Here is a 12,538-nt window from a genome sequence, read left to right on the forward strand (position 1 = left end):
TATAGTCTTGTTGTGAGTAATCAGTTTCTATATTCTTGTTGTGAGTAATCAGTTTCTATATTCTTGTTGTTAGTAATCAGTTTATATAGTCTTGTTGTGAGTAATCAGTTTCTATATTCTTGTTGTGAGTAATCAGTTGTTATATTCTTGTTGTGAGTAATAAGTTCCTATATTCTTTATTCTGTACACAGACATAATCTTGATTTATCAAACCATTTCTACAAACATAATCAAACGATTGACTGCTGAATAAAAGGTTAAAAACTTAAACAAGGATTTGAAAATCCTGTTTCTGTATTTTCAGTTTTAATATTAATATTCCTACTTTTGACCCCACAATAATATATTTCAATTATCAAAATAAGGAACAATTAAAGTCACTTAAAGCCGGGTTGACATTTACTGTAAGTAAGTGTGTATACAAATACAATAATTTGTTGTACCTCCTTACCTTGTAGACATAACTTATTGCAAACATTCAGTTTCAGATTTTAACAACAAGTCAAAGAATTAAAAAATTACATATTTAAAAATATTGGAGTATACAAATAATTGTTTGTTTGAATCATTATACTTGTACTGTCCACTCTGGAGTGTACAGTGTAAAGTTGACCCAATACATTTGATGCAACAAATGAAGCCTGAGATGAGATTTTAAAAGCTTAAACCCGACTAAAACCCAAACTCGGGCTTCGATAGAACCCAAGTCAGGATTGGTTCTGATTCAACCAATGAGAGACTGTGTTGCAAGCTTTCTCTCTGTAGCAGACAGAATGCTGTCAGATCAGCTGTGACAAGGAGATGTAAATTTCGAAAATTCAAACTTTATGTTGATACATTATTTTCATAGTATGCTTATTTTATATATTCAATAAAATTTGACACTACAAATAATTCCTGAGTTTTAAAATTTACAAATATGAAAGATTTTACGAAATTTACGATCATCAGCTGCTGAAGACTCGAGCCTTAAAGAGAGTAAAACCCAAGAGGGTTGGTTCTTACTAAACTCAAGGCCATCCAAAACCCGGGTCTTGACTTGAGCTTTACTTGGGTCTAAGCAGACTCAAAGACCGGGTTTTAGTCGGGTTTAAGCTTTTAACCCTATTCCCGCTGGGGGGGGGGGGTCAAGTTGACCCCCCCCTGTAGTTTTTTTGCATAACTCAAAAAGTATTTTCCGACTTTTCATACATACCCAAAGCCCTCCCTTAAGGCCTAAAACCGGGCTTTAATACTAACTGCCTGAGTCCTCAGGCACACTGCCTCTTTCACTGCTTTTGCCTGTAACAAACTAAATCTTTGTTTTGACCCACTTTCACTTGTCAGATTTTGATAAAATTTAGCTTTTTGGAAAGCCTTCGACATAAGGAAACGAATTGCACAAGTTTTGCGAAAAAAAATTGCAAATTTTTTGCAAACAACCTGTCAAAGTAAAATTGCACATTTTTAGTTTTTCTTGATTAAAAATCAGGTTATTTAAAATTTTTTAAAATTTTTTGCATATTTGAAATGACGTGGTCAAGGGCTTTTCAAAAATGTATAATTTTTCATTTTTTGAAAAAAAAATTTTTTGCAAACATTTTTACTATATAACTGGAATTTGCGATAAAAATTTCAGTTTTTGCAAATTCGCAATTTTTTTTGCAGATTCTAAAAGTAGAGCACAAGAGCTTTCCAATGATGTATCATTTGTCATATTTGGACATCAAACATGGGATTTAGAGGGNATCCTGGTTTTCAAGTACCCCAGCAGAGATAGGGTTAAATCTCGTCTATGGTAAGATCTATGTGATATATCATACATGGTGTCCCAAAAAACATTGGAATTTAGTGATGACTTTAATATCGTCTTCGATCCATGTGGCATTTTTTCATGAACATAACTATTGCAGTATTCCAGTTTAAAAATCTAACATCGAAACCGTCTGGTCTTGAGATTTTCAAAATGTGGTCTACCTTTCTTGTAACTTCAAAATTGACAGAGATATTGCAAAATTTTTACAAAATTCTATTTATTTAATAAATCAAAATGGTTTTAATATCTGATATCTCGTTTATATACTTTCTTTGCCATGCCTTAAATATCAGAAATCGAGGACAACTTTAATGTTGTTTCTCAATTCCCATGTTTATTGAGACATCCTGAATAGCCCTTTTATTCTTCTCTTTCACTGCCAATATAATTTAGAAAATTCTGTTAGTCATTTATTATAACAAGTAAGTATAATAAAAATTAGGTTGCAATATAACAACAACAGACAAAAAAAACTTTTTTTAAGTGCATGAGGTTAAAATATACATGTGTTTGGTTAATAAATCATAATCAATTATGTGATTTTCAGTTCTGTTTTTTTATTTGAAAATTAAAATAAATAAAAATTATATGGGCCAAATTTGTTTTTATTAACCTTAATTCTAAAAATTGATAAAATAGATATATAAAGCAAACAAATCTTTGAATCTAATTATAGAAACAAAGTATTAAGTCTTTGTCACAAACTCAAATTTTCTAATATATATATCTTTGCAACCTGATGATGTGAATGTGTATAGAGGTATTTTAAATTTACATTCTTGTGCAGGGGCAAGGTGCAAATAAATGTTATTTTTAGCAAATAATTTATGGAAGTGTCAAGCAATCAAAAAAATCAAGTTTTAAAAACTTTTGAAATATTAGTTTTAGGCAGGACATTTTATTGCAACTGAATCTCCTTTTTGAAAATTTTTCTCAAGAGTATCATCAGACATTTCCCAATTCCCAGCTGCATTTAAATATTCAAGAGATCTATATGTAGTTCCCCCTCCAAACACAGTCAGTATGTTATCTACTACATGAAGCCCGGGATTAAATCTTGCAGTGTTCATGGAGTTGATGGTTCTCCATTCTTTTGTCACCATGTTGTAGACCTCAACATCAAAAAGACGATAACTAAATATTAGATTGTATGAGAATAATGCATAATATATTATTTCAACTATAGAAATGAAAAATTTTAATAATCTGTACCTTCCACCAAGTCCTCCTGCTGCATAAAGTTCTTCCTTGTACAAGGTACATCCTAGGCCGCCTCTAAACAATATTTATATTTCATGAATATATTGAATGTATTGAATGTAAAATAGACTTGAAAAGTAAACTTATCCGGGTTCAAATATATACCCCTGGAGTTGCATCAAGTGTTCTAATATAAAAGGCACTTTTTACAGTGCACTGTGTTAACCATAATTTGGTTCACAGTAAGCTTTGATTTGTTTTGTCTCTTTTGTTTTTGCATTATTAATGATAAGTTTTAGGTCAGTCAAATTCAACTTAATTAAATTCTTTATTCATGATATTGAGTTTTTCATTAATTTTCTACTTCAAAGAGAAAGACAAGGTGCATTGATGTTAAAGTATATTTTTTTTGATTTCCGAAGCAGCAAAGTATAAAATCTAATGCAAAAAAAATTTTAAATAAATTTGATTCTTGATTTTTTGCAGAAAAAAATGCAATTGATTAAATGATATACCTTGCTATTTTCATGCTGGGTAGAGTAGCAACTAATTTCCCATCTACATCATACTTCTCCATAGTTGAAAAATATACTACTTCGTTAAATCCTCCCAGAACTATCATTTCAGTATCACTATATTTAAAATTAGGGATTAAGTTAAAACAGGCAGTAATACATGCAGTGGTCAGTCAGGTTATAAAATTATTTTATATTTAAATTATTTTTCACTTAATTTAGCATGAACAGTACTCCATACTGCCTGTAAACATTAAAGACTCATATTTCTTAAAGTATTTTAGTAAAGAAAAAGCTAAAGTATATAAAAGTCTCTTTTAGAGGGGCAACAGCTTGGGTCTGGCGGCAAAGCTGAGGAATGTACATCCCCCTGACTCCGATCCCCCTAACTCCGATCCAATTCCGAAATTTTTGACAATTTGGGTTTCTTTATATGTTAAAATAACAACGATTTTCAATGTTTGTAGTTTATTGCTCAAAACTGAAAACAAAGATAAAAGCCATTGTTCGATTAATAATAAACCTAAACCCAAAACTAAATCAACTGTAACACCTGTTTTTGTTTAAAAAGTAAAATTTCCTTTTTAACAATTTTTATCCCCAAACTATAGGTTACCTTATTGCTACAGAACAGTGTAAATATCTAGGGGAAGTTAAATTGTTGATCAGAGTTGTCCACTTATTGGTATTAGCATCAAACCGTTCCATTGAAGCAGCAGATTGCGAACTAACCAGGAGGAGGAGGTCAAATTACAATATATTATGGTTACAAATTTTTGACTAGTTTCTCTTCATAGTTCTAATTTTACTCAAAAGTGTAAGAAAAACAAATTGATTCGGTTACATATTATAAATTCAAAACATATTTGTTCTTCTTAATAGCCTTTTAAATAAGAAGAGTTTTCAAAATTAGGGGTTTTTAGTTCACAATAACCCTGAGGTAGAAGCCCAAAGGAATAATGCGGATGCTCTCTCTCTCTCTCTGTCTTAGGGTTATTGGGAATGAAAAACGCCTAAATCTAGACGACATTTAGTGTTCTATCTGTATCATTATAAATCTATGCATAAAGTCTAAAGAAATGTTTACTTACTTTGACCAACCACCCGACACAATAATGAATTGGTGGCCAATGGAAACCATGCTAGGATAACTTTTTCCTACTGATAAACAGTTAGACGCTTCCCAGGGTTCTGTTTCTGAGGATTCAAGACTTCCATAGTAACATCTTAATTGGAAATAAAATCATTTTCCTATTTTTAAACATTATCACATTATCAAAAATATCATAATCAAAAACCTTACATCATGATAATATCAAATTTTATGCAAATGTAATGTTTTTGAATTTTTCATTCATAGTATGTATCCTAAAATATTTGTTTTATAAATTGTTTGTTCCATATTAAAGGGACTGTAAGCATAATTTCAAGCGACCTTCCATTCAAAATGGGTATCCCTAATTTCCAGTGGTATCCTTCTAAAACTTGACTAATAAAGGATTACGGACATTTCATTTTTAATTTACTTGCAAGCTGTTAAATTTAAGAAATATTAATATTTACTTTCTAAAAATAGCAGAGTATAGATATTTACAAAATTTCAAAACCCGCTAAGGACAAAGAATATTTAGAATTTTCCAGGAATAAATGTGATGTCATCTGAATTGAGTTCACAAAATACGCTAGCATACATTCCAATTTTATGGGTTTTTACACAATATTTAAGAGGAAAAAACAGTTCTATTCTGTCCTCTTTGATAAGGTTTTAAAAGTACCAATGTGAATTGGGCATGTCCCTCTTTAAATGGCCAAGGTCACTTGAAATTATGTTTACAGTTCCCCGTACTTTTAGTCATTTCCAAACCATCAATCTTAAATGTAATGTGATACTATTATGATATTTAAGAATGGATATAATTAAACATAAAGGATGTCAAAATCAGTGCAAATTAAAAAGATGGTTCAAATTTCTCCAATCACTTTTCCCCTGATAATTTCCCCTATTTGTAAATATGAACAATTTTCCTGTACAAACCAAAGCAGCTTGAACAAAAGTGCCTAATGTTTCCACTCGCCTTTTAAGTTGTCATTATTGTTAATATTTGTTATAAATATTATATATTATTGTTAGCTTTATTATTTTGATTATGTATATAAAAATAAATGCAGAGTTATCAAAAATTAGTATTTTAGTGCTGCTGTTCACTTAGCTGATTTCTAGAGCAACTTATTTGTAAAAAAAGTTCCATAAACTTACTTGTTGTAATTGTAGATGTAGATTTTTCCATTAAGAACAGAGACTCCTGTGAATATAAATAAACTTATTTTGATTTCAAAACTCTTAACCCTCTTTTCATTTTGTATATTAATGTTTTTCATCTCTTTCCCTATCATACATTCTTTTATGCTTTTCTTCCATAACACACTCCCTCTCTTATTCTTGTTCTCATTGTTCTTTCTCACAACACTTTTATAATTCATGATTTCATTCTTATTCTTCTCTCCTTATACTTTCATTAATTCTTGCTCTGATCTTTCTTTTTCCCTCTACCTTGTATTATATATATCAGTTTGACATCCAAGAGAGAACAGTTTTGTGAAAACCCTTAACTTTGCTACTTTGGTAAACATGGGTATATATTTTATACACAAATTTGAGTCCAAACAAATACTGGAGCATGAATGCGGCGGCCCCACATCTTTGAATAATGGTCATTAGAATTTATTTATATATCTAGAATATTCTGAATACAAATTGTAATTTTGTACAAAAAACCCATAAAGTACATATTTTTTGTGCAATCTTCATGTCTCTTGCATATAACCTATGTACACTATGACCTTTTAAATGTACACAATATTTCACTGATTACAGGATTATTTCAAGGATAAATACATGAATGGGAAAAGCAAAAAGCTTTGTAATATAAAGAGAATGCATTGGAATTTATAAACAAAACCAGACACCTCAATTGGGTTCAATTAGAAGCCATAGAATGTTGTCGTTTCTATGCCAATGAATAAGTTGACAACTAGCTCTCAAGTTATCCTTTTGGGGGAAACAAGCAAAAAATTCACCAATTTTTACTGTAGATTTTGTTGAACACAAAAAACAGTTTTATCCTGACAATACCTGAATATTGGATTGATTAAATTAGGTGGAGGAAGGGGTGGTTTAGGATCAGATTCTTGTTCTTCCTTGTCAAGCTTAAATTCGGGTTCAGTCTGGAAGAGTGTACCGAGTGTACCAGGAGTAGGAACGTGTATGTCTGGCGTACAACCTCCATCCAGCTGGGGAAAAAGTTCCAAATATTTCACTATGGTTCCTATCTTAGGGGGACATACATCCTTCTTAGGTTTACGGCGTCCTCCTTCCTTCCATGGGCGCCTCTCCTCCTTCAATGAGGATCTAACACCCTTCAGGGTGGTTCTCTTCTCCTTCAGGGGGGACCTCACTTCATCCAGGGTGGGTCTCTGCTCCTTCAGGGGGGACCTCATATCATCCAGGGTGGGTCTCTGCTCCTTCAGGGGGGACCTCACATCGTCTAGGGTGGGTCTCTGCTACTTCAAAGGGGACCTCACTTCATACAGTGTGGGTCTCTGCTCCTTCAGGGGGGACCTCACATCATCCAGGATGGGTCTCTGCTCCTTCAGGGAGGACCTTACATCATCCAAGGTGGGTCTCTGCTTCTTCAGGGGGGACCTCACTTCATCCAGGGTGGGTCTCAGATCCTTCAGGGGGGACCTCACTCATCCAGGGTGGGTCTCTTTTCCTTCAGGGGGGACCTCACATCATCCAGGGTCGGTCTCTTCTCCTTCAGGGGGGACCTCAATTCATCCAGGGTGGGTCTCAGCTCCTTCAGGGGGTACCTCACATCATCCAGGGTGGGTCTCTTTTCCTTCAGGGGGGACCTCACATTATCCAGGGTGGGTCTCTTCTCCTTCAGAGGGGACCTCACTTCATCCAGGGTGGGTCTCAGCTCCCTCAGTGGGGACCTCACATCTTCTAGGGTGGGTCTCTTTTCCTTCAGGGGGGACCTCACATCATCCAGGGTCGGTCTCTGCTCCTTCAGGGGGGACCTCAATTCATCCAGGGTGGGTCTCAGCTCCTTCAGGGGGGACCTCACTTCATCCAGGGTGGGTCTCAGCTCCCTCAGGGGGGACCTCACATCATCTAGGGTGGGTCTTTGCTCCTTCAGGGGGTTCCTCACATCGTCTAGGGTGGGTCTCTGCTCCTTCAGGGGGTTCCTCACATCATTCAGGGTGGTTCTCTGTTCCTTATCCTTAACTTGGTTGGTTTTCTCGGTTTCAGGTATTAAGTACTGTTCTCTCCTCCATCTTCTTTTCTGGGTAGAGCTATAGGTTTCCTTGTGCCTATGTCCAGGAAAACGCGTAAAAGAGAAGAATTCTTGTCCATCTCTAGACCACAGGTGAAGTTTCAAATCTAGTCCAGAACTCACTCCAGCTTTATACAACTCTAGAAGCCTGTATGTAATATTCATGTTTGTTGAACTGGATTTCCTGCCATGATACAGCCGGGTCAGCTGGTTAGATCTGGTTTGGGAGAGGGAGAGAGAGTTGCTTGTTGTTGGCGGGAGCAGGTTATGAGAGAGACTGATTTGATAAACTTCAAGGTTTGTTGGGCCGTGCTCACGTTACTGGCCTAAGACTTTTACAAAACTATGCTTAATGACATCTAACAAGTTTTGTTTTAAAATATGTAGTATTTTTTATACCCAGCTGGAAAATTATTTTTTCTTTCCACCGTTTTCTTATTTTCTACTGTGATCGGAACTCTTTTTTTCATCCGCAAATGTCTTTTTGTGGAGCTCCGGCATCGGATGATTAAAAGCTGTCTTTTTTTAGTCCGCAATTGTTTGCTGTCGGAGTTTGACTCCATCGTCGGATCAAAACTAATTTATCAGTCCGTCTGAAGAACTTTGAGGATGAAAAGACAAACTGTTTCTTCCGATATGAAATCAAAAAGGATGANTTCATTCCTACGACGGAATTCCTCAAGTCAGAAATCGGAATTCCGATCGAGAGAAATTTTCCAGCTGGGTACAAATGAGATGCGTAACAAAATCACAATTTTAGCTTTATTTTAGCAGGAGAGCATCCTATTTTATAACTGATTAGAACAAATTTAGTCGTTATTTTCCCACCATATTTAGCATCTACAATGATTAAATTATTTAGTTACTGACGTTTTAATGTTTATTGTTTGATTTTAAAACCAATAGTACTGCAGCCAATGACGTCATATCAAAGTGTACAGAGCGCACACACTATTCGGATAAATTTCTAATGCCCTATCTTCTACTATTCTACCGTCTTTGGGGAAAAGTAATTATAAATTTAAATCATTATAAATCAATGCAAGCTACAATTGATACAACATTTGTAAATGAAAAGATAATCAGAATATATTCATTTACCCCAGTAAAAATCATCTGGAAAACATTTTATTTGAAATTATATTCATAATATTTCTATTAGAGCCCAAAATTTAAGACAGGCAAGGAGATATTGAATAGAAGGAGAGGGCAATAGGGTTTCCGTACACTTTGCTGTGACGTTTTTGGATTGCTGAAGAACTAGTTTTTGCGTAACAACAATAACAAAGGCAGCTGATCTAATGTAAACAAACATGAGTTAGTAAACTGTGAAAGTAGTATTATCTTGTTAAAAAGATTGAAAAAGTTAAGGATTTTTGTTTTATACAAAAAGGACCTTATTACAGATACATTTTCAATCAAATTCAAGGTTATCCTACCCCCCCCCCCTAGATGTCTGTTTATCATTTGTGTTATTGATGTTTACAATCTTTATTATCGTAGTTACGCAAAAACTAGTTCTTCAGCAGTCCAAAAACATCACAGTGTACGGAAACCCTATTGCCCCCTCCTTTTATTCAATATCTCCTTGAGACAGGATATGGTTATGAAAACCAGTTTAAACCTGGGTTTCACAAATGGGTTTAGCCAGTTTTGTGGATATTAATATTTTTGTTATGAAACATTAGTTTATTTATCATATTATTTATCATATTTCCATTTTTTAAAATATACTCAAATAATAAGACCCTAAAAAGGAAAGTTGGGAGTTTTATTCAAGGTAAACATTGTAAATAAGTAAATATTATTAAAGATAAAAACAGTTTGCTTGTTTAATGATTGGTTACCATGGGAAATTTAACAAAACAAAAACAATAATTAAATATAAATAAATCAAAAACAGACAAAAATTTGTTGACAAGAAAAAGCATATGAAAATGTGAGAGCAACAAAGAAAAACCAGGAGAAAATATAGATATTTGAGATTTATTCAAATTAATTCTTACCTCCCAGCATAAAACTTCCAAGTTCAAATGGCAATTTAATGTTAGTAGTGCATCCATAACTCTGAACAGTATCAAGTCCTTAAACATTTCAGGTTCGTATTTGCAAGATATATTTAATAGAAAAGGAAAAAACGAAAAACGAAAAACGAACAAGGAAAAATGCCCACTCTATACATACATAATTGAGAGATTGTACTTTGTAGCAGCATATTGGGTCACCTCCGATAGAGTGGAGGCCACCGGAGGTAAACTGTTTTCACCAGAGGGAATGTTTTTTTATTCAATGCTAATTACTCCATCAGAGAGGTGGTAATTTACGTTTTACACTCAGGACACTAAATACTTTATCGGAGAGATGATAATTAACACTCAGAACACTAATTTCTCCACATAATAGATGGTAATTAACTCTAAGGACACTAATTACTCCATAGGAGGGATTATTATGAACACTCAGGACACTAATTATTTCAACAGAGGGATGGAAATTAACTGGCATGACACTAATTACTCAACCTGATGAATGGTAACTCAAAACACTAAATACTCCACAGTATGGATGGCATTTAAGAATCAGGACAATAGTTACTCAAACAGAAGGATGTTAATTAACACACAGGATACTAATTGTTCCGCCGCAGGGATGATAATTAACACTCAGGACACTAATTATTCCACCGCAGGGATGGTAATTAATACTCAGGACACTAATTATTCGACAACAGGGATGATCATTGACACTCAGGAGACTAATTACTCCATCAGAGGGATGGTAATTAGCAGTCAGGATACTAATAAATTCCATCAGATGGATAGTACTTAGCACTCAGGACACTGATTACTCCATTGGAGTGTTAATTACCACCCATGCGAGTCCTGAGTTATAATTACCATCCCACTGATGGAGTAATTATTATCAGATGGAGTAATAAGCAATCAATAAAAAATGAGTATTCCTTCTGCTGCAGAGGAGGGGACTGAATATGCTGATGCAAACTTCAATCTCTCTACTATGAGTAGACTTGTATCAAAATTTTGTAAGTCAATATTATCAAAACTCAACAAAATTTATGTGTGCTTGTTTCAGTTGATCAAATGCAATGGTATGAAAAATATTAATATGCGTTTTATACCAGTAAATGTAGTAATTGAAAATATGTAAATTGACACAAAGTGAATTGAGAAAATGTGAATTGAGAAAATGTGAATTGAGAAAATGTGAATTGAGAAAATGTGAACTGAGAAAATGTGAACTGAGAAAATATGAATTGACACAATGTGAATTGACACAATGTGAATTGAGAAAATGATCCACTCCAATAAATGTATTCATGTCCTTGCATAGCCTTTAATTTATTACTCACCTTGTCCAATAAAGAGAATGCCGGTCTTTTCCTAAAAAATAACCTTGGGTGATTTCTTCTCAAATACAGTATTCCCCCTTAACCCCTCCCTAAACCCAAAGTGAATACATACTAAAGTGGAACAGACTAAGCAAGGGCGTATACAGGGGGGGGCATGGGGGGCAGTGCCCCCCCCTAGACTTGTAAAGGGGGGGGCGTAGCCCCCCCCTTAAATTTTGCAAGCCTTTCACACTTTTCAAATCTTAACTGAAGAGTGAAGAACACAAAAAAAATAAGTTTGCTTTTCATGATTATTATAAAAAATCAAAATTTTAAAATATATATAATTAAAAAACAACAAAGTTAGCTGGAAACTTTGATTTTAACTTTTTTTGAAATTATTTTTGACATTTTTCGTCATAATTCTGAGTTTGAAAAGTTATTTTTATGATTAAAGATGTCAAGTGGATTCTTAAATAAACCTTTTTGCTTTATTTAAAAAAAAGTTTACACATATTTTAATAAAAAATGTATTCAGGAATCAGTATATCAGTACACTTATTGATAATTAAAAGTGTATTCACTTTTAGATTTGAAAGCTAGCCTCAACTTTCTGCTCTTTACTTTAGTCAGGATATATTTGTGCCTGGCCTCCAAGCCATAGACGGAACTAGAAGCCTCCGAAACTAGCTTGACAGCACGTTCTACTGATTGAGCATGGGATGGAAAATCAGGAAGATCAAGGGATTCTCCTGACATCAGGTGTTCAATGATCACTTGATCTTCAAATATTTGTGTGACAGCAGGTTCGGCTGCAATAGACAGATTTATCAGATCTTGCCATCTGTCAGCATCAAAGTTTATCTGGAGATCATACAGATTTGTTATTCTTGGAATAGCTTTCTTTGCAGCCCTAACTTTCTTTACTACTTTCAACTCCTCTTCCCTATTTTCAATATCATTAAATTTCAGTAGACAATAGACAAAGTTTTCTGGAAGAAGGCAGTAAGAATTTTTTGACAAATTTTTTAAACAGATCTGCCTTATCTTCTTTTTTTTTAACCTGCTGTATCATCTCGAACACTATGGAAGGAGAAGTATGAAAACTAGAACTTCTCTTGATAAGAAACCAAGTTAATGTGTACACCTGGACAATGTATTGAGTCAGGTTCTTGAGATTAGAGAGTATTTCTGTTTTTGTATAGAGACAGAGAATCCTTGTAGCCAGGAAATCATTGAAATATTAAAATCTTTCGACATCGATTATTTTTCGACGCATTCGAATATAGTTAATGTTTCATATTATTTGTTATTTGTTTATATGCAATGCACTTAAAACGAC

The 12,538-nt window shown here is 34.0% G+C and overlaps 1 protein-coding gene across 1 annotated transcript in view; it reads right to left on the minus strand.

Moving 5' to 3' along the window:
- Positions 1-2,330: 2,330 nt before the first annotated feature.
- Positions 2,331-12,538, minus strand: part of LOC111715963 (kelch-like protein 20) — a 12,474-nt gene continuing 2,266 nt past the window's right edge. Inside the window, exons 3-11 of the mRNA XM_023491370.1 lie at positions 11,821-12,142; positions 11,218-11,248; positions 9,854-9,931; positions 5,768-5,813; positions 4,602-4,736; positions 4,127-4,237; positions 3,511-3,627; positions 3,008-3,070; positions 2,331-2,929 (exon numbers count right to left, since the gene is read on the minus strand). Coding sequence (XP_023347138.1) covers positions 2,680-2,929; positions 3,008-3,070; positions 3,511-3,627; positions 4,127-4,237; positions 4,602-4,736; positions 5,768-5,813; positions 9,854-9,931; positions 11,218-11,248; positions 11,821-12,142 — 1,153 coding nt within the window. The 3' untranslated portion in view covers positions 2,331-2,679. The remainder of the gene's footprint in view (positions 2,930-3,007; positions 3,071-3,510; positions 3,628-4,126; positions 4,238-4,601; positions 4,737-5,767; positions 5,814-9,853; positions 9,932-11,217; positions 11,249-11,820; positions 12,143-12,538) is intronic.

Source organism: Eurytemora carolleeae, unplaced genomic scaffold (assembly GCF_000591075.1).
Source record: "Eurytemora carolleeae unplaced genomic scaffold, Eaff_2.0 scaffold1828, whole genome shotgun sequence".
Classification (NCBI taxonomy): Eukaryota; Metazoa; Arthropoda; class Copepoda; order Calanoida; family Temoridae; genus Eurytemora; species Eurytemora carolleeae.